This window comes from Colossoma macropomum, unplaced genomic scaffold (assembly GCF_904425465.1).
Source record: "Colossoma macropomum unplaced genomic scaffold, Colossoma_macropomum, whole genome shotgun sequence".
In the NCBI taxonomy this organism is placed as follows: Eukaryota; Metazoa; Chordata; class Actinopteri; order Characiformes; family Serrasalmidae; genus Colossoma; species Colossoma macropomum.
The window spans coordinates 15,588,033-15,610,765 of NW_023494787.1; the positions used below are offsets into that span (position 1 = coordinate 15,588,033).

A 22,733-nucleotide genomic window follows, 5' to 3' on the forward strand; every position below is an offset into this window, starting at 1 on the left:
AGATGGTCATGAAGAAAAAATGGAAGACATAGGATCATGCTGAATAAAATGGAACTGAGTTTCTTACAGAGCAGGACTGTTCCAAAATCAATCCAAGCAAATGATGCTGTCTGGTGGCGAAAAGGATTCCGGTAAAACTTTCTGTGAATTCTATGAAACCCCCATCTGATGTCATACTGAGCAAGAAGCTACTGTGAAGCAAAAGCAGTGGATAGTGAGAGGGATTTTAGAGGAGACCCATTATTATTATTTATTCCCTCACTGGTCCTTTACCTAGACTAATCAGCATTGCAATAATGTTAATAGCATCTCTACTGAAGTTGCAATACTAAGTTAGCACCAAGTTAACAGTGGTGTACATTGATTTTGGCCCACTGGATTTAATACTGCCTCTGCTACCACTAGTTTTTTAAACATTTCACAAGACATGCCTTTTTTTCATTACATTTGCTTTGCTGTAAAATTAAAAACCTTTAGTGCTAGTTTGCTTTGGAACATTGTAGATGAAATGACTTTATTTTATCCCATAACCTAATTTAATCTATGCCTTTTTTTACTTAGAGCTCACAAATACAACATGGGTTCCTTTAATTGATTTATTGTATATGTCATTCAGTGCTAAACTGTACACATAATGATAAGTAGATACATTTTCACAATTTAATAGAAGCTTGCATAGACATGCTAAGAATGACCATAAGCTGCTATTCCATTCCAAATTCCACGTGTAATTCATAAGTTGTTAAAAATATCATAGCCCTGTATGTACTTATGACTAGGCAGTTTTGCTAGTGATTAAGCATTATTTACAGTTTTAAAGTTTCTTTGAAGTGTTAGCATAGATGTAATTTTTAGAAGTGTAAATTGAATTGGACCTTCTATACACTGGCCAGGCTATAATTATGTCCTTGTTTTTTTTTCGTTATCAACATAGTTGAGTGTTCAATTATGTGTGATGGTTGGATACGAGGTTATAGCATCAGGGTATTCAAAAACACATTTTAAACCCACTTAAACATGCCTAGCCTAACAATGCATTTGATGACCTATATGAACTTATTTATAGCAGTTAGCAGACTTATTTATTTCACAGTTGGGTTGAAATTGATAATCAGCCAGTAAGTCCATTTCACACATCTTACCCACCACACAATACCCCCCAAACCTACGTACACACATACACACACACATGCATGCACATTTTAAAGGTTCAGCTCCATCAAAGCACACACCTTTTGGCTACACAGAGCAATTTGCATGTGAATGAAGTGAGGATCTGTCACGGGGCAATGGTGGCAGATCCATCAGTGCTGTGACCTTGCAGAAAGTCACCTACCACTCAGTACGCTGCACACACACACACACACACACACACACACACACATTGGAGGACAAGGATGAAGGGAAAACAAACATTTCATGCACCCAGAGGATGTTTCAAAATTAGGGATGCATCTGGATATAAAAATTAAAAAAAATCAAAAGCCTGGATGATTTCATGCTTTTTGTGTGTTTAATTCCACGAGGCCATGAGGAGCAAAACCTTAAGAATTGCACTTCTGCATTTTCCTCTGGATTTGCTTGTGCTATTTCTGTAGTTCTTATACATCTTCTTTAGCAGTGGGGAGACCTCAGGGCCTTCAAGACCTTCAAAGAATGCCTAATGGTATCTGTGAACTAAAAAAAATACGTCTGCAGTTTTTAGTTAATCTTTATAGAATAGAATCATGCTAGTCTTATTGAACCCCTTCAAATTCCAGGCTTATTACATACTAAGGCTTATTATTCAGTAATAATAATACAAGTAACTACAGGGACTTCAATGCAAACGGGTAGAGCTATTCTTATGTTATAGAAGTGTGTAATAAAACTTTGGACCTGCGGACGGGCCCATGGCCATGTAAAGGGCATTGTTGAAATAGTCTTATTTCATTATAAAGTTTTGGTTGAAAACAAAGGGGTTCATTTTTTTTTTAATTTTGGGAAATTCGTCCAAGCCAGTCAAGCTTGCTTTCTCATTGGTTAGGCCTTCAGGAGCTGAACGTCAAATTTACCACCTGCAATATTTGGAAATGTCAGTGGATTCAATCAAACAGATATATTTTTTTTATATAATTTTTTTTTTTCAATTTTTGCCTGATTTTCTCCCCAATTTAGTCGTCTCCAATTCCACCCGCTAGTTAGGACTCCCCCAATCACACACAATACTATCAACGCTAGGATGGTGAAGGCTAACACAGGCTTCCTCCATTGGACAGCCGAACGCGCTCGGAGGAAAGCGCCAACCGCCAGATCTGTTACGTCAGCTAACAGACGCCTGCGCTGACTAGCATCGTGCTGAGTGAGTGATGGGGGGAGAAGGGCAGCCATCCCACCCACCCAGAGAGAGCGAAGCCAATTGTGCTCTCTCTGACGGATGGCTGTAGCATCACCAGGGATCGATCTCGCGATCTCCTGATGATAGGGCCAACGCTTAGATGGTTGCGCCACTTGGGAGCCCAATCAAACATACTTTACAATTTTTTTAGAAAGAAACTTCAGTCTGGACCTTCTGGAAGCTCTGTATAAGCCACTAACTGAATATGAGGTGTGGCCTAACCAGGCTTCAATTATTTGTTAGGAATGAATAAAGCTCTATATCAGTGTTCTTTACTAAATGAGTCAGTGTAAAACTGCAACACAGAAGGCAAAATAAATGTTATGTGTCTGTTACAAGCTGAAAATAAAATATGAAATGTCTTTTACAAGTTTCAAATGTCAAAGTGTTAATCAGCTGTAGGTTATCACTAACTTGCTACTAGAATCCCATAGGGACGCTTGCATTATCATAGTTTTTTTCTTTGTGTTTTGACCAGGTTTTGATTTTTATGGCTCAAACTAAAGGCCTAGCTCCAATAGTCACAGTTCACCTCTGCTTATTAGTGTGATCATGTAATGTATTTTTCAGCCTAGTAAAGGCAAAGCTGTATGTCTATAAGTACAGAGAAAATAGCATACATAATCACAATATGTAAAAAATGAAGGATAAACTGTACATCTGTATTGTTGCATCTTGGTAATCTTTTGTGTTTCTCCACAGCGTCCCGGCCCGTGAACAGTGACCTGTGTTTAGGAGTGCCTCCAAACACCACTCAGCTGTGTCACATCCCCTGTCCAGTGGAGTGTGAGGTGTCTTCCTGGAGTGCCTGGGGACCCTGCACCTTCGAGAACTGCCAGGACCAGAGCTCCAAGAAAGGTAAGTGAATACTGGCATAACTTTATTATGTACAGCATGTTTTAGTCTGTACAGTGTCACTTTAACCCCTTAAACAGCAGGCTTATGATTCAAGTATTAATCGTAGTTCAGTGAGAAATCAAGTTTTCACAATGTTCCTCTTATTATTAATGTAGTCAGTCAGCCAAGATATATTTGGTGTTTGAGGCTTGCATCTTTAGTTTTGCACAAAAGCTGCAAAGCTAGTGTTATCCTTAAAAGTACAGTCCCGTAGCTAAATACAGCAGTAGCAGCCATACTGAAGCCTGAATACTACACTTTTGTGTTTTTTTTTAGACAACAGTGTGACATACACCACATAAGCAAGCCTATTTGAGATTACTTAAAGGGGAATTCCACAGATTTTTCAAACTTTTAGCGTAAAAGTAATAGTAGTAAATCTAAAACAGTACATTTTCTTTGAAGTCTATTTTGTCTGCATGTACCTCTCCCCCATGAATGAATTTTAAACAATACCTTTTAGTCCATGAACATCTCAAAACTATCATCAAACATTGTTTCAGGTATCAGGAAGAGTATTTGTTGCCATTTCATGTAATCATTTTCTGTGAGAGAGCTTTTAGAGGGCAGTAAATGTTTTGGATGTCTGCTTTCTATCACCACTGTGAACAATTCTGACTTGGTAAGTTTCTCTACAATAAACCGTTTCACATCAAACCACTCCAGATATCTTTGTTTAGATGCAAATTATGTATTTATGTAGATATTTAAAAAACTGGTGGACTTCCCCTTTTAAATTAAAGCATGGATTGTGGCAAGATAACCTAGACAATGTTTATTGGTGAGGTTTTAGCTTCCATTACCTGTTAAAAGGGAAAATCTGTGAATTTTTCAAGAACATTGCATAATTTAGTTGTTAACATGTAACCAGATTCATTCATGAAGGTTTGGTGTGAAAGATGTAGATCCAGTGAAAATCCAGTGAAAATAGGGCTCTAAATGATACTTTAAAAACAGTTATTACATGAAATTGTTATGAAAACGTGGTCTGGTGCCTAAGACGTTGTTTTATGATTATTTTGAGATACGATTTTGGCTTAAATTTAACAGCAACACTGAGGTGTTTTAAAACTCAAGCAGCACTGCTGTGTCTGATCCACTCATACCAGCGCAATGCACACTAACAAGCCACTACCATGTCAGTGTTACTGCAGTGCTGAGAATGATCCAGCACCCAATTAATGCCTGTTCTCTGGTGGTCCTGTGGGGGTCCTGACCATTGAAGAACAGGGTAAAAGGGGGCTAACAAAGTATGCAGAGAAACAGATGGACTACAGTCTGTAATTGTAGAACTACAAAGTTGGTGAGTGGAGGTGATAAAATGAACAAAGAGTACATAATGAAGTGGCTGGTCAGTGTGTTTACATATATACAGATTACCTTAAAACTTAGAAGACACATATAGGCTCACTAATAATTTTGCATAGTAAATAAAATGTCTACAGTTGTGCTGTAAATATCACAAACCCTGGTTCCTATCACCAGTAAATCACACTACTATATATGGCTTTGTTAGCATCTACTGTATTATACAGAATTTTTGAAAAACCTGTGGAATTCCCCTTTAAGGCATTAACTCGTATAATGTGCCTGGGCTCTGAAATTCCTTTTATACGTTAAACACATTATGTGTGATGAGCCCCTTCACCTCTGAGCTCAGACTGCATCACCTTTTGCCTCTCTCCATCAGCACCTGTACTGTGAGCTTATCAGCAGCTGCTGGGAGAGAGAATGCATTTCCACAAAAGCTTATGTGCTGAGGGGGAGGAAGAGAAGACAGTGAGTGAAAAAATGAAAGAGCTGATGACAGAAAACGTGCAAGATAAAGGAGATGGAGGTCAAAGGGTTAAAAAAAAAACACAGAAAATGGGCTTTCCTCCTTTGTGTGTTCTTTATGGAGAAAGAACTGACGTCTGAGGTAAGAAGAGCCACAGCGCGCGTTGATGCTTGCTCCTCGCTGCTGGTGCTGACAGTTGGTACTAGTCCAACAGAGATACTGCCACGCTGGCTGCCTCCCTCGTTAATTACGGCTGGGACAGCGACCTGTGTGCCATACTTAATGCATATTGACTCTCCCCTAATGAAGCGACTCAAATGGATAGAATGGGAAGAAATTCTCCCTCATGTATCTTAATGATGGATACTCTCTGTATCCGTCTGCCGCGTTCTCTTTCTTCCACGCCCACGCTGCTTTACTGTACAGCACACACGTCTGTCGGCATGCTTCGACGCTTGTGTCCAGATATGCATTCATTACCCAGAAAGCCGTAGGCTAAGGGAGTCACACAGGGTGCTTTGTCTTTTTTATGTCTCATATAAGTATCAGCACACTGTGATCTTACAGCAAAACAGATCAGCGTTTGTCAGCTCCCCGAGGAGAGTACTCTTGCCTTGCTTAACATGAGCAGAAGCTGCCAGAGACATATAGTGACCTTTCATATGTACATCTAAATTAGTCAGTTTTGTGCTTTGAAAATTGTAGTAATTGATGGATCCATGTTCCACCCACAAATGCCTTCTTTTATTAACACACTGAGAAAAAACTGTATCTTTCGGAGTACAAACACTGTTACTGGGGTGGTACCCTCAAGGATACGTCTTCAGTACCTTTACACAGGGAATGTGTACACTATTCCCTTCCAGTTTTAAACTGTGTTGATTCCATTGACGCTGCTCAAAAAAAAAAGTTATGAAAAGGTTTAAACTTTTCAACTTTTACATTGCAAAGTGAATGTAGAATAATCTTTTAAAATTCATTTAATGTACATAATTACACAATTGTACATTTTTCGTACACTATTAATAACAAATGTAATAAATATTTTGTATACATTAGGGAGATAGATATCTATCAGAGAGTTAGATATTTTTTTAGAGTTAGTTTTTTTTGTTGCGTAATCAATCTAATATTAGCACAGATGCAAATCTGCTGTTGTTTCCAAAGCAGTCTGAATAGTTTAAATTAGCAGCATACATAGCCCTCAGTAGCAGAGGATTTTAACCTGCAAGCTCAAAGTTATATGGCGATTCTTGACAAAGTGCACTATAATTTATTTTCAGATTGAATGAGTCTTTTGCCAGTGTTTTGTAAAGCAATAACTGCCACAAAAGCACATTCATGGCTAGAACAAATCCATGAAATCTTATAATTAAAGGTACCGTAAAGGGTTCTTGGAGATGCCATAGAAGAACCACTGTTGATTCCCCAAAGAATCATTTTTGAAAAGAGATTTGCAAGTTTAAAGAACCTTAATATGATATAGGTTCTATACCAGTGGGTATAAGGGTTCCCCCTTTGAACCTATTGTGGAGATTCTTTAATAGTTTTTCACAGTAGCCATGCAATTTCCACCTATTTGGAGGCTCCTCAGTTGGGCTGTGCATTTTGTTCTTCAACAATGTTGGTTGAATATATTTGTATGATGGTAATGTGTATAAAGTGATATGAATATTTGTCTTCAAGCAAGTCAGCATTTCTGACAAGTGTTTAAATGCTGTTTTCTATTGTGGAATGGACACAGTTATTTGCATATCAAGAAATCTGCAGTTGAGTTGTCCATTTCATGGACAGTACGGCTGTCTTTGGGGAAAGGTGTGAATGGTTTTTACAGTATGAGGTTCTAACCCCTCCCCCTTTTGACCCTCATTGCTCACTAGCAGCTCAACACAGAGTCAGCACAGAGAGCCGGTAGTGTCCTATTAATCTGGTAATGATGTCAAAGGGAAAACATTTTATACGAATATATGAATCAAAAATATCTATTTCTATTCTGGCATTGGAATGGCCACTAGAAGGACTGTAGAAAAAATGGTTCTGTAAAGAACCATTCATTGAAAGTCTTTATGCATTGCATATGACTGTGGATAGGCCAATTATCATAACATTTGTAGCTTTTACTAGGCATCTTGTAAGTGCTTTGACCTTATGTTGCCTATGTTTACAATGGCTCACCAGTGGTGTGCATGACTCTGACACAGATGAAATTTTTGGAGGCTCTTGGCCCTCAGTGTTTGTTACCTGGAGGCTCCAGACTGCTGCAGTGTTAGTGGATCCCCCGGTGCTCTATTGCTGGCTGATAAAAGGAAAAAGACAAAGCGAAGTCTCACCTCCTACACACACATACACACACTCTCCCGCACATCACATACACCTTCACACTCCTCAGATCTGATTAGCAATATGTGACACAATTCCCTCCATCCCCCTCTTTCTCCAGTACGCTAAGGTCTGTGTGGATCATGTGGTTAAAAAAGGCCAGCAGGGAGACAAGGACAGAAATAATCAGACAGAAGTGGACACCTCGGCCATCTTGGCCCCGCAGGCCCCCTCTGTCCCCCTCTGGTCCCTCTTATCGGCTCCAAACAGGAATGGGGATTAAAACAGTGGCCTGCAGAGTTAAGGGGGTTGGGGGGACACTGTAGGTGACCTTGGGCCATCTCTGGGTCCAGCCCCCATAGACCTGATTCTAAGTCTCGTATGTATTACGAACTGCTAAATGCAGTATTCCCCTTGGAGGAAATCTAGTGTAATGAGTGAATAATAATAATAATTATGTTCAGCAGTTCCAGTAATTTCCGTCATCTTCTCTGCCTAATGGGCTGCCATGTTAAATGCGCTATGATGATTATCACTCTAAGCATGAAGCTTCAGTCGACAGGACTTAATGCCCTCTGTTAGCTCTTTCAGTCAAAGTCAGCTAAAAACTCAGTGGTTCATTTCAGTTCAGTACTTTACTTTCTGTAAAAGTAGGTCTTAATCTGTGATAAAACAGACAAGATCTGGATCCAGCACTCCTCACATTGGATTTGGCACCTATTGTAGTGGATCCGACAGCTTTTCACCTGTTAAGTAAGTTCATGTGATGATCTGTAGAGATGCAAGAAAAATTACACTAATATTTTCTACAAACCATGCAGTATATTTAACATAAAACGTGGAATGGTGAAATAAACAGCAGCACGCTGAATGCACTTTCACTTTCAACTCCTATTTGGGCGCACAGAAACAGAAAGAGTAAAGAAAGCAACACTGACACTGTTTATCACTCGCGAATGCGCCACTTCTGCTGTTATTGTTGTTATCATCTCTTAAATGAGCCACATAACACTGAGCAAACCACTGGCTTGTGATATTGATTTATTAACTAATGAAACTCATATATGAACGATGTACGAACCTTGTCAACATGTAACATCATGTATACTAGTCATAAAATCCAACATTATGATGAAACCTCTCACATATTTGTGTGTCTAATGCACACTCAATTATATAATTATTATTTTTGTTATGGGACCTCCACCTTCCCATTACCCTGCTGGAGTTATCACTACTCATTATTCCAAGACCTCATCATTTCCTGCCTGGAAATCTGTTTTGCAGTCAGGTGTAATAAACATGACAAACAAGCAAGCATATAACATGCACAGATGCACACAGTACACATAACACCATATGCAATTCACTGAAATCACAAATGAATGTTATAAACACAGTATCAGGTTATGAAAGAGTTTGTCGATCTGTTTTCATACGTCAGAATCTGTGGCCTAAAGGACAAAGCTGGTGGGTTGAGTGGGGTTTCTGGATTATACGTGTAGCTGTGAAAGAGTAAAGCAGTGTTAATGACTGATTGTTCTCTTGGTTTATGGCAGGTTTTAAGCTGAGGAAGAGAAAGATTGTGAATGAGCCCACGGGCGGAACAGGAAACTGCCCACACTTGACGGAGGCGATACCGTGTGAGGAGCCCAGCTGCTACGACTGGCTGCTGGTGAAACTGGAAGAGTGCATTCCTGACAATGACAAAGAGTGTGGACCTGGAACCCAAAACCCCCAAGTCCAGTGTATCAACAGTGACGGTAAGAAACCCTCATACATGAGAAAAGTCTTTTAGAACAAAAGCATTCTTGTAAAATGGAAGTTCGTTTCATACTCATGAGAGGTTTTTCTGACACTCATTCTAAAAAATAAAGAGTCTTTGGAGTTCTCTAAAAATCTTTCAGTCAATGGTTTAAATCCATGTATCCAGGATTTTACTCCAATTATTGTTTTTTCCTAGAAAAACAAGTTCAAGCCAGGAACCAGTTAAAAACCCTTATTTTTAAGAGTGCTGTTGCCCTCAGCTTGCTCACTTGGGGGAATGTGGACCTGGATTTCTGTAAAGCTACTTTTGGGTTAATGTCTATTGTACTTGATAGTTTTATATATAGAATAGTTTTACATATTCAAGGTTATAAGGTTAAACATATTTGGTTATTATTTCTTTAACCCCCATACAACTTTAAGTGCACTTTTACAATAGTGAAAACACATTTTATTCCTAAAGTATTTATGGTGCTGAAACATTTACAAAATAAATGTAGTTGAGGACTACAAATAAACAAGATTCAAACAAAAATCAGCTTAACGTTTCCCCCACAAACCTGAAATATCCCTAGTTATCTTAAGTATAAAGATTAAAACAGGACACATCTCAGTTAGAATGGCTGCAACAAAAAGCTTCTTTGTTATAATGACTAAAACAGAAAGCATGTCTTAGGAAGATTTTCCCTCAAACTCATTAGGCTATTGCATCTATATACAATAAAGCTCATTCATGAGTGATCACAGACTGCTTTTGTGTGAATATGGAATACTTTTTCACATTTTTGGACTGAAAATGCATGAAGTGGTTTCCGAATACAGTTAGAAACTACGTTGTACGTATCTAATAGGCAAACATTACAGAAATAAGACTCCGCCAGTCTCTGAAAGCCAGTGTCCTTGAGCACAGAGAAAAGCTGATCATCCCTTATCATAAACTCCATCACTTACCATGTAATAATTTTAGCTTTAGTGCTGTCTGAGTTGAATTCTCTGTGTTTTTTAATGGTTGTGCTGGAAATGGAGTAGTCTTAGTTTTTGCCAGGAACACTTGTAGTTATCCAGTTTTGCCTTTGGGAAGCTATTAATGTTCCTCAACATGTCACACATTCAGGAGAGTAATCGTTTGTTGATTTAAAGTTTTTAAGAGCAGTGCTGCCTCATTAAATCCTAGCAGTACACAGCTTGCATATAACATATTTTCAAGTATTTTTCAAATGCTGATGTAGATCCACATCACAGAAGTTCTGCTCACTGCAGTTCAGCTTCATAGGCTGGCGTGTGTTTTTTTGAGGACTGGGCTGTAAAGAATTTCACCAATAATGTACTGTGTCCCAGCCAGTGTGATACTTTGTGTGTTTCACAATTATAGCAAAGGACCCCCATCTGGAATACAACTTAATTTCATTTAATTCAGTTCTCCATTATTTACATGTTAAAAGAGTTAGCTGAGCTGGAGTAATATATGTGAAGCAGGGTGAATGCAATAGGTTTATACTTAAATAGTGGTAACACTAGTTACTATTGACCTAGCTAGCTTATGCTAGCTAGTGATTTAGTACCTTGCCAGCTTACCTAGAACAACCTTTACCAATATTAATTTAATGGATACCTTTAATGTCAAAACTTTCACTTTGTGATGCATCCTTTTTCTTTGTAAGTATCTGATTAGCACTGCTGCAATAATGCTAAATTCAGCTAGCTATAGGATTCAGTTTCTATGGCATTTGCAGGGTCATGTTAGCACCAAGCTAACTGTGGTGCACATAACATTTCCACATTGAGTTTAATAATATGCAGCTCTAACTTAAACACTGACTTTTGGAGCTTGTAAAACATGCATGTAGTGTATTTTTACTTTGTATCATGCAGCTTTTCAGTGAATCCTTAATCCTAAGTAGTTCAACTTAAAGCCTAACTGTAGGTATTATTAAAGAAGCCTGTTAGCCTGTTAGATTGTGAAAGAATAGCTGGAATTAAAATATTAACAATTATCATTATTTTTTTTTGGTAGGATTTTTGTCTCTTAAAAAGTATTTCAGATGCAATTTAACCACAATTCAAAAAGTATTTTTACCTATCTATCTTTTTCATCTCCTAATATATATAACTTCTGTAGTTACAATAACATACTACTGTAGTCTGAAATAAAAATACAACACATTATGTCATTACTGTAAACAAACATTACAGTATGAGTGCTGTAAATATTAACTACACTAACTACCTGCCAACTTCGCTGGCAGTAAGTTACTGTGACTTTACTTTTAGAGTAATTTTTAATAAAATAACAGAAAAACACTATGCAAAATGTGGGAATCAGGGCACTGTGAGTATAGATCATGTGGCAAAACAATCTAGTTCATAGAATTAATCATGCTAATTAAGAGTACCCCAGTAGACTTCATGGTTTGTTCGGGGTTCATGTTCTAGCTGTGGGTGAAATGCCCTGAAATGACAAACCCAGACTGTTCAGTGCAGCTCAATGTGCTTCTTGAACTCTATCCATAGGGCCTCTGTTCTGGACCACTGCCCAATGGGGTAATTGCTGTTTTTATAGTGTCTGCTGGTAGTAGGCTTGAATTGTTCGAGTGGCCAAAGGGTGGTTTCGGAGCACTGTGTGGAGCGTGATTGGTGGCTTTTACAACTGAAAACCCAGCATCGCTGCAGTCTGCTTTCTAACTAGCCCAAAGGCTCAGCACTGTTGACTAGTGTTTGGCCATTATTGAGCTGACTGAACACAAGGTAGAGGGAGTGAGCTACGCTGGCACCATCTGTGAGATCAGAGAAACACATGCTTTACCTAGGGACAAACATACACCTATAACTGTGACAAATAGCTCACAGCGCAGTCATCCGTGGACAAGAAGATACTTCACAGTGGCTCACGCAGAGCAGTGCCGTACAAAACACTGAGGAAAAGATGTTGTAACCCGCCTCTACCCCACCGCCACCACCCACACACCCGTAAACAAGCACAAATATAGACTCTTTTACTCCTAGTCTGAAGAGCAAGATATCAAGGGACATAAATATTATATCACTGCTTTGGGAACATTCTGGTGAAGGTCTTTAGTGATAGATTTCTTAACCTTATACAGATTTAATAATGTGTGCACAAGCGTTCCCATTCCCGATAACATGGAGGCTGAAAAGCGGTCCTGTCTAATGAGTTTCGAGCCGTTCGCTTCTTTCTCGGTGTTCAGTAGACGTGTTTTAAGTGCATCTCTGGGAAGTCAGGCACCCAGACATGTTGCTCTAATGCATTTTTAATGGGATTTGGAGGATGAATGTTTTGGTTGACTTGATGAAGGACCGGTGGGAGGGATATGGGAAATTCACTACAGTTTAATTGCAATTCTAATTTATCCAATCTAATTAATTTCATATAATAGAGAATTGAGCATAGCTGATTGAATATTGAATATATAAGAATGTACAAAATTAATTCTGGATGACTGAGAGGGGAGGATATATAAACGAATTGCAGTTGAATAGGGTGATTCACTGCAATTTATCAGTAAGAATTAACCTTAGTTTATGGTGAATATAAGGAAGGAACATGATTAGCACAGTGCTGGAATAGTATCGACTGTGTTTCTTTTTAAGGTAAAAAGTAGTCTTGAGAATTAATGAATGAATTATTAGCGTGTGCCTTGTAATTGTTCTTCACATCTGCGGATTTCACTGCTTGTCTAAGTGAATTTTGGTGTGCGGACATGGCAATTACCAGGAAATTCGACCTCGGCATCCACACAGCTAATGAGCACCCAGGGGAGAGGGAGAGAGAGAGTAGTAAGAAAGGAAGAGAGAGAGAGACACACACACAGATGTGTGCGCGTCTCAATCAGCGTGGTGAGTCTCATAATCACTGTCCCCATTTCACACCAGCTGAAAGAGTCCTACTGCCTGAGCCTCAGCTGTTGCCACGGTGATGGCTCCCCCTTCCCCCACCAGTCCCAGGAAGAACATCATTTTTTATTTGTACACGCTTGTGATAATGCCACGTATGTCTGTCTCCGTTTGACTTCTTATACCACTTTTAGAATACCCCAGCAATGTGGAGTGGTCATCTATTACTAACCGCTGTAATAAGGATAACATATTCATCACATTTTAGAACAAAAGCATAAGTTTCTAGCAATATATGTGTATATAACATAACTGCAAACTTAAAGTGGCACTCCGGATAAAGAAAAGCGCAGCATTTATCTTTTGTAAACACCCTGACTGACCTCCTACAGTGGTACTGCAGTAGTATCTGGTACGAGTTTCTCCAGTTTAAAAACTAACGAAACCCTTTTCTGATGATGTATCTTGAAGGTGGGAGGAACTACAAACGTTTTGGGGAGCATCCTTAAAGGTGGACTACCCTCCCCCTTTCTGTCTTACAGAATTATGCCAGAAATGCTCTTAGTCAAAAAGGTTCTATATAGTACCAAAAAAGGTTCTTTAACTTATTGTGGAATGCTTTTTGATGCTACACTCGAAAAAAGATGCTTCTTCCAGGGTTCTTTAGTAAAGACCATGGTTCTATGTAGAACCAAGAACACTTAAAGAACAATTTGCATACTTAAAGCGTTCTTTGCATCATGAAATCGTTCTTCAGACTGATGGGGAATGTGTTGTGTATGATTCTTTATCAGACCTTTTTCAAAAGGGTTCTACATAGCACCAAAAAGGGTTCTTCTATTGTTATGGTGTCAGGCTTTTCAAAAAGCTTCTTCGTAGAACCATGGAGTCTTTAAAAACATGGTTCTTCAAAGGTTCTTTAGTAAAGAAAATTATTCTATATAGAACTGTGAACACTCAAAGAATCATTTGCATGATTAAAGGGTTCTTTGCATCGTGAAAGGGTTTTTCAGATTGACGGAGAATGTGCTGTAGATGGTCCTTTATAGAACCTTTTTGAAAAAGGTTCTATATAGCATCAAAAAGGTTCTGCTATTGTGACAATGTCAAGTTTATAACTACAGCAGAACCCTTTTTGTTGCCATATAGAACCCTTTTCAAAAAGTTTCTATATAGAACCATCTGTAGAACATCCTACATTAACCCTTTTCTTGACTAAAGAACCCATGAAGAATCGTCTTTTTAAAAGTGCACAGCACATTCTCCATCAATCTGAAGAACCATTTCACAGTGCAAGGAACAATGTAAGGATGCAGATGGTTCTTTAAGTGTTCATGATTTTATGTAGGACCATTGTCTTTACTAAAGATCCTTTGAAGAACCATCTTTTTAAGAGTGTATATAGAGAGGTTCTTTTATGAAACATTTATGCATTTGAATGGTTCTTTTAGTGTTCATCGTTATATATATAACCGCTTCCTTTACCAAAGAACCCTCGAAGAACCAGAATTTTTAAAATTGTAGCTAACAATACTACTAGACAGCCCAATATCATGTCTGTATTTGTTAGCCTCTACATCAGTGTGCCAGTATTCAGGACTTCTGTATTACCAGGAGATTCACAATGGCTGTATGGCCTATTTGTGTAATGCATGCTGGGTATGATAGTGAAAGGACGTTGATGGACAAAAACACAAAAAAGCATATAAAATCACAAACTCTGTGAAATGGATGAGGCAGAGTGATGCAGTGCTGCACTACAGAATATTACATAACATGACTAATAATTCATTAAATGTTAGCTCTTGGCTGGAATGGCCCTTAAATGTACTTTTTATGCTTGTCTGCCTATGAATGATGTTTTACTTATTGTATCATTGAATAGTAAAAGTCTGTTCTGTTCATTTCTCTTCTATTTGTGAACTGGTAATAGCAACACTTGGTGCATTGGTAGTCCAGGATAATGCCTTTGTGGCTAAATGTAATTATCATTAATGAGTACAGGGACACAGTACTGTGGAAAACAATAGCATCTCAAGCCATTTAGTTCTGCTCCTTCTCCTTTTTCCTGCCGCTGATCCCCATGAGCTTGCAGTATAACGACCCATTTAAGTCCAGGTAGCCTACCCTGCTTCAGCGAGAAGTAATACCATTTGTTCAAGGTCACCTCTCTCTTTGTCCTCCTTCATGGTCAATGAGATCGTGAACAAGGTGTTCTGGCCTGCGTGTTGAATCATTCTTATAAATGAAATTAAAGCTCAGTGCATGTCAAAGTCAGCTCGAATTTAGCCAACCCCTCTTTCTCCAGATTAGTTTAGAAAGAGTATGGCGCTGTCTCCTTTGAATGTGACAGGACCCAAAAGAGAACAACGCCAGACGCTGTCTGGTACTTTTCCATTTGAAGAAGCACATATGAAGGTAAAGCAGGGATTTCCGCACATCTGTGCTGTTTAAACCAGAAACGTCAAACACGTATGGAGCTCCCTCTGGGAATGTTGCACACATGTGTAGTTGATATTAGACGTTTTGTGAAGAAAGACTGAGTAAATATGGAATTTACACTTCAACACATGAACCCAGGGGGTTGTTTGTTTTACAGACTGTTGACTTTAGTTACAATTGCACTTTATTTTGAGGTAACAAAGCTTGTATATTGCCAAAAACCTTGTTTCTCCAAAATGATAACTTTACTGGAGAATGAAAAAACCTTCTTTACTTTTAATGTACGTCAATGGAACCAGAGTTTTTTTGGGCTGTTTCTTTTAGTCCATTCATCATGAAATTTATACACAATGTAAAGACCAACAGGCATTTTCAAATCATGTAAAAAACTATATAAACAGAAAAATGCCAAAAGTGGAGATACAAGGTTTTGTTCTCACAGAAGCGATAAACTGGCTGTACATGATTGAATGGAATTCTTTGGCACGATTATGTTTATACAACAATTCATATTTTAAATGTAGAATAGACCACTGGTCAAAATACCAGTAGTTTGTCATTTTGAATACAAACAGAAGTTTTGTCTGCTTTTCAAAGACACATCTTGGTCTTAAAAGACAGGTTTCCATCCAGCTGTTGAATTAAGTTCAAGCAAATAACTGAAAAATATTATGCAGATTAGGTTGAGTTTGCTTCAGTTCTGTGCGAGAGAATAAAACTGAAGCTCATAAAAACACTTCTGAGAAATTTGGGCCGAGTTTATAGACAAATCTTCTCTTTGCAGCTTCTCTTTGCTGTTCTTGGCTATATTTTAAATCTTGTGAGTGCGGAGACGGAACCCGCTGGCTTAGGAAATGTTCATTAATCACCTGCAGGCTTCTTTTGTCTGTCTAATATCAGTGTTTGTTTTTTCTTTGAAAAGATAAATGTACATTTTAATGGCTTCATTAGTTTACTGGTACCTGCCACCTTCTGTCATGTTTTCTAGCTTTTGCCAGGCAAAAGCACAAACATGTGATCAGTCATATGACTTATTTCTATTTCAGTTTACATTATTGATTAGGTGAAAGCATTTCCATTGTAATTTATCACGTCTTTTTATCTGTAAAAAACTGTATCCATTGCACACTTTAATGCAAACTGTGTCTATTTTAAATTTTACACTTTTTTTATTCAATATGTCAAAAAACACATTAAAATACATGGAAGGAAACCTAGTTGTCACAAAAGGCAGTGAAAACAGTCCTTAAGAAACTCATCAATGTCAAACAAGAGATGTAATGATTTTTTCTGCCGTTGAAGACTTCCTCTTGGATGTGTATCCATGTCTGTGGTGTGAGTTGGGCTAACTGTGTCCCACCCCCTGCTCCTTTGCCCCCCCTTTCCCCCAAGCCTTCCCTCCCTCCTGGCCTTTTATTGATCCCTGTTGTCTGCTGCTGATGAGAATGGATCTGTTGTGTCCCACAGGGTCCTGGTGTGTCATCTGACTCAGTGCCTCTTCTGTCAGTTTGGGCTTTTTTTGTGATCCGGGATGACCAAAGCAGGGTGGGGTGTCACAAATCAATACAGGGCAGCTCACAGAACCACAGAGGGGCCAGTGCCTAAAAAAGTCCTTGAGATGACCTCAGTGTGGTACATATCCACATTGATTTTACCACCAGCTGGTTTATTTTTCACTGCTTAAAATAGAGGTGTCCAGCTTTAGTTCTGGAAGGCCAAAGTCCAGTTTAATGTATTTTTTCTGTTTCTGTTTTCATTTATTCAAACACACTGATCCAGGTTACTCAGCTTCTTAGAGCAGGAAAATAACTGAACTGTGCTTGACTCTGGCCCTCGAGGATGAATATTGACCTGTCTATGCTCTGTCCAAAAATTTGTTTTTTCATAGCAACTGTTATGAGGTTGGACAAGCTTAGACAAGACACTGTAACTGTCTTTGTGTAGAGTCACTTTGTAATATTACGTTTTAAAATGTTACACTGCTGAGCTGGACTATGCTGTGAATTGAAACTAGACAGGTCGGAAATGATAGTGACAAGTTTGCCACCACGTTAACATTAACTTGATTATACAACAAAAAAACCTACACTTAAGCTATTCAAACAGTGTGATTTTTCACATGCATACAAAATACATGTGATTTGAAGGTAACATCTTAGTGGTCATTCTGCTGGTGAAACAGAAATCAAATGGGATATTTTAAATCAATATAATCAAATAAAATATTTTCCCCATAACTCAGATTAACTATGACACTGTGGGCTCTCAGTGTGTGAAACGTTGTGACTGTGTTGAGCTGCTAATGAGCAATGAGGAGTGAAAGGGGAGGGGCGAGAACCCCCTACTGTGAAAACAATTCACACCTCTCCACCAAGACAGACATGCTGAAATAAAATGGACAGAATGACCCGCAGCTTTCTTGATATCAAAAGTGCCACATAAAAAACATTTAAACACAATAAAATGTTTTTATAAATGTTGACTTGATTGCTCACCTAAAATGCCAAAAATCCAGTTTGCTTCCAACTTTGTAAATCATGCTTATTGAAATATATTTAATCAATATTTCTGAAGCAAAAAAACGAAAGAAGTGCGTAGATCTCTGAGACAGGAGGAAATTTTATAGCTAATGTGAAAAAGGGTAATGCCCTCTTAATTTGGGTATTTTGCCAAATTCTGACTGACTGAATTTATCATTAGGTTGAATGTGATTTTGCTAATCTTGTGTAAATCTTAAATCACAATAGTTGATATTAAAAAAATGCATTTTGGGCAGAGTGTGGAAATATCAGGTGAACGCTCCCTCCTTAAGTCGTTCCTGCTTTTTGAGTCCTTTAAGCTACTTATTACGTGGTTTCACCTTCGTATATAGGCTACCCTTTAGAAACAGTCTATTAGGACTGATGAAGATTTTATTAGCTGTGTGAAATGGACCATGTCCAGGCCTCTGTTTCTCCTGTTCTGTCACTAAATGGAAATGAAGTCTTGTTATGTTAGGCCTCTCTGCACTAATTTGGTGTGGGACAAAAGCATGATGGGCACTTAAGTTGTCTTAAAAAGGCACTTGGCTTGTCTTGAGTGTGCATGGCTTCATTCATGTTTCCAAACTGCTCTGGATCTGAGGCTCTCCAGTGTGCACATCTGTCAAATCCATTTGGCATGGACCCAGGTTGAGGGATGAAGTAATGTAGAATTAATGTCTGCTAGAAGCCAGTGAACTGCAGCTGAACCTGCAGCCTGTACGGTTGGACTTTTCCACTGCATTAGCCTATGTATTAAGAAAACATAAGCAGGAGCTATGTGTATGTATGGAGGATGCTGCATCCTTTTTATACATCTAAGTAGGTCTATATTGGATCTTATGAATATGCATTAGATCCGATGAATGTATGTACACTTGATTATATGAATATATGAACATACATATGGGTTCCTGTGCTGGAAGCTGTTTAATAAGAGATGTGTGAAATTATGAGTTTCTAGATTGAGTGAGTGGAGTGATAAGTAGAGCGAAGATGGCATGTTTTAACAGTCTAGGAGCGATTCTGTTTGCGGACGGATGTTTCAGATATGGAATATCCAACAAAAGATTTTAAAAATGTAATCGCTCTTAATCACATTATCTTTTGTATTTAATCACAGTTAATTGTATTTGTCTTATTTTCCCAAATTTCATTCTAAAGAAAGGTGTTTTATATTTAAAATCAGTGCATTTTGTTTGAGATGTAAGTGCACAAAATAAGCTTAATTACAATGTATTTATTATTTTCTTTAAGTCAATGTCTTTTTTTCATCATGTGTTCACAGGGTTCACATGAATCTGAGATTCACAAGATTTCTATAGAATGGATACTGTTTCCAGTTTTCATCAATGATGTTTAGTGAGCACAAGATGTTCCAATTATTGGATATGTCATATACAGTCATGTACAAACATTTGAACACGTTTTGTTGATTTTCTAAGCATCAGTAAGTTAACACATCCTCTACAGAGCACACTTCTGTACATTTTACTGGACGATTACTGTTTATTGCTAAATTTAACATATAGAGGGGAATAGGTTATTCCCCACGTTATTGAGAGAAAATGTGACTTGTGCAAATGTTATGGCACATTTTGTATGTTGTGTTTAATTTCTTTCTAATGTGTTAAGCCCAGCAAACAAATAGAAATTGTGCATTAAAATTAATGGAAAAATACCATATTTAAGTGTGTCCTCCGTAGAGGATGAGCTAACTTATTTTCACTTAGAAAAAACAAAGCATGTGGTCTGACCAGGGGTGTTCAAACCTCTGCATATGACTGTATATCATATATATAATCAATGGTTCCAATTCTGTGACTGTAGCTCTCTGGCTCTCGCTGTTCACAGGTTTCATGGATTTTTGTTATAGTGGACGTCCTTGAGAGGAATTGGAGCTTTTGTTAGTTTGCTGCTGGTTGATTTATCCTTCAGTCTTCACCGAGCACTGTCCAGAGATGTCTGCCAAAGCTGCTAAAAGTATCGCTGTAAAAGCCATTTAAAAGCTATATTTGAATGAGAGGGCTGCAATCGTGGATTCTATCATAGCAGCACACAGAGTGCTGCAGGTGGACTTCAGCTGGCACTGCTGTGGATGCTTTGAAGGGTCAAACTAGGAAAATGTGCTGAGAGTGTTAAAAAAAATAGTGGCATTAAAATCAACTTTGACAGCCAAATAATTATATTAATGTCACACATCAGTATTGAATCATTCAGTTTGAGCTTTACACTTCTATGGCAGGAACAAAGCTTTTGAAGTTTTTTGGGAAACCTCATAATGAGGTTTTATTACTACAGTAAGTGTATCTTCTTATGTTGCTATTTGGTCCTTGATAACAACTATCTCTGTGTTTGCTTCACTCAGGTGACTTTGTGGACAGGCAGCTGTGTCGGGATGCCATCCTCCCCATGCCCGTGCTGTGTGAAGTGCCGTGTCCGAAAGACTGTGTGCTGAGCCCCTGGACAGCTTGGTCACTCTGCTCTCACACCTGCTCAGGGAAGAACACGGAGGGCAAGCAGACCAGAGCGCGTTCCATACTGGCCTACAATGCAGGAGAGGGTGGGTGTCTCTTTAGTTGTTCATTGATGCATACATTTACTTATCTTTCATTCTCCTGGTTTAACCTTTAAAAGTCGAGAGTTATTATGCTAATTTTGATAAGGACATGCATATGTAATGGGGTAATTATATAATTAATTACATAATTACTCACTCAGTTTCTTTTTTGTTTTACTTTTACAAAAATCATAATATCTACTTACACATTTTATTTCAGAAAGCAAATGTGGCATTGGTCGAAAGTTTTATCTTCTTGTTTTACTGAGTGAGAAATGTTTAATATAGAAATCCAGCACACGTTGATGGTGATAACTGTGACTTCTGATGGTTAACAGTGCTGAATTGCTTTTCCATTGTGCACAGTCTTTAACTTCTTGTTCTTTCTCTGATCCACTCTTGATGTAACATCTCCAACATTCTTTCACAGCGACTGCAAAAATTGTAGCTTGGCTAACAGTGATGCAGGGTAAGGATAAGTGTGCTGAGTAGGAGCAGAGCTGCTTGCAGTGGAAAGTGGAATGCGTCTTGCATTGCATTTGACAGTAGCATTGGCTATAGTGAAAACACCAGCAGTAATTAACCCTTAACCCCTTAAAGTGAAAAAAAACTGGTAGTGTCTGAAGATTTGAAACCATTGCTTTTAATGAAGGTGACCACACCACCGACATCTGGCAACTTCCAGCACTGCTCAGCTTCTCTGAGCACCAAAGCATGGCTCTCTGCATTTTGCTATTACAGCAATAGATTATACTCAGAATGAGACCACAAATCAATAGCAAGTGACATTTGACTTGAAATATACTCAGAGAAAGGGACTCAATTTAGAGTCTTAAAGATAAACAGACAAATGCTAATGGTCTGTTACCTCAGATAATGTCACTAGCTTTTTTTTCACCTTGTACATTTTAACTTGAAAACAGTTTGTAAAGAGTTAGTTAGCTCATACCAAATGTGGTAAATGTACCACATGATGTTGAATTTAGTAAATTTGATTCCATTAAATCTGTATGTGTAGAGTGTACAATTAAGGGCCCATCCATAGTATATCTGGATATTTATGACGATATTTTTAAAAACGTTTTTTTCACTGTTTTTGCCCCTTACTCACATCAAAATGGCATTTTCAAAAACACTGTCCAGGTGGAGATTTTTGAAAATGTTTAGTGTTCTTGTGTGGATGAGCAGCAATTCTGGGGTTATTGTGTTTTTAAATTAATTTGGCTTTACTTTTTCATTAAACCACAGTGTGGAGGTGTCAGAATGCACTCAGTTCTTAATTAAGTATCACCTTGACACTATTAAAAAATGCCTAAAGATAAAGTGATTCTAAAGATGTTCCTGATGATTGTTTACTAGTGTCAGATTCAAAATAAATCCAATCTCCGTTATTTAAATGGAGTGAAAAACTAGAAAAACTCAGGTTCTGTGCCTGATCAGGACTGTGTGCATATTCTAAAGATGACGGTGTAATGTCAACAAACCCATGGCAGATGGTATGTTTTCTTTAGCTTTTTAAAAACAAAATAATCTGTATGAAATATTGAATTATGAAGATGTGACAGCCTGCTAATCAAAGCATACTCTATTTGTAATGTTTCCTTCACTTTGTTAGCTTTTCTTCAGCTTTGTGTCTGTATTTGCACAGTGTGCAAGCTCACGATGTTCTTGAGGTGTATGACATCTTTATGGGGTATTATCTCCCTGAATCGTGTGCTCATGCAACCATTTTCAAGTTGTTTTTGCATTCTCGAGTGGATATAGAGATTTTTTTAAAAGCATATCAAGTGTGAACGAAGAATGTTTTTGGTTTGAAAAATGGAGGAAAAAAATCTTTAAAAATATCCAGATACACATGGACAAGGCCTAAGTTAGAATGATGTTCATCACTGCACTCACATTCTATTTGGTACAGCTGTGCTATGTCCTATCACCTTATGATGAGCGGTGCGTCTGGTGTGTGGTTGCCTTAATGTTCCGTTGACAAATCCAGATTTTCCTTCCTACCTCTACATACCTTACATACTAGTTTGGTAACACTATACTGTAAGATGGTGTTCATAAGACTATATGACACCTACACCCTTCATGACAACTGACATAGACCTCCATAAATAATTTTGATGTCAAGTTGACATAAAATCTTTCACACGACACTGATTTTTATGAGTTTCATTTTACCATTTGTATGATATAAGCTGTCACATCATCAGCCTGTCAATG

The 22,733-nt window shown here is 38.1% G+C and overlaps 1 protein-coding gene across 1 annotated transcript in view; it reads left to right on the forward strand.

Annotated features, from left to right (window-relative positions):
- thsd7aa (thrombospondin, type I, domain containing 7Aa) overlaps nt 1-22,733 on the forward strand; it is a 168,932-nt gene that overhangs the window by 88,292 nt on the left and 57,907 nt on the right. The window contains exons 5-7 of the mRNA XM_036566242.1: nt 3,080-3,235; nt 8,930-9,133; nt 20,319-20,513. Coding sequence (XP_036422135.1) covers nt 3,080-3,235; nt 8,930-9,133; nt 20,319-20,513 — 555 coding nt within the window. The remainder of the gene's footprint in view (nt 1-3,079; nt 3,236-8,929; nt 9,134-20,318; nt 20,514-22,733) is intronic.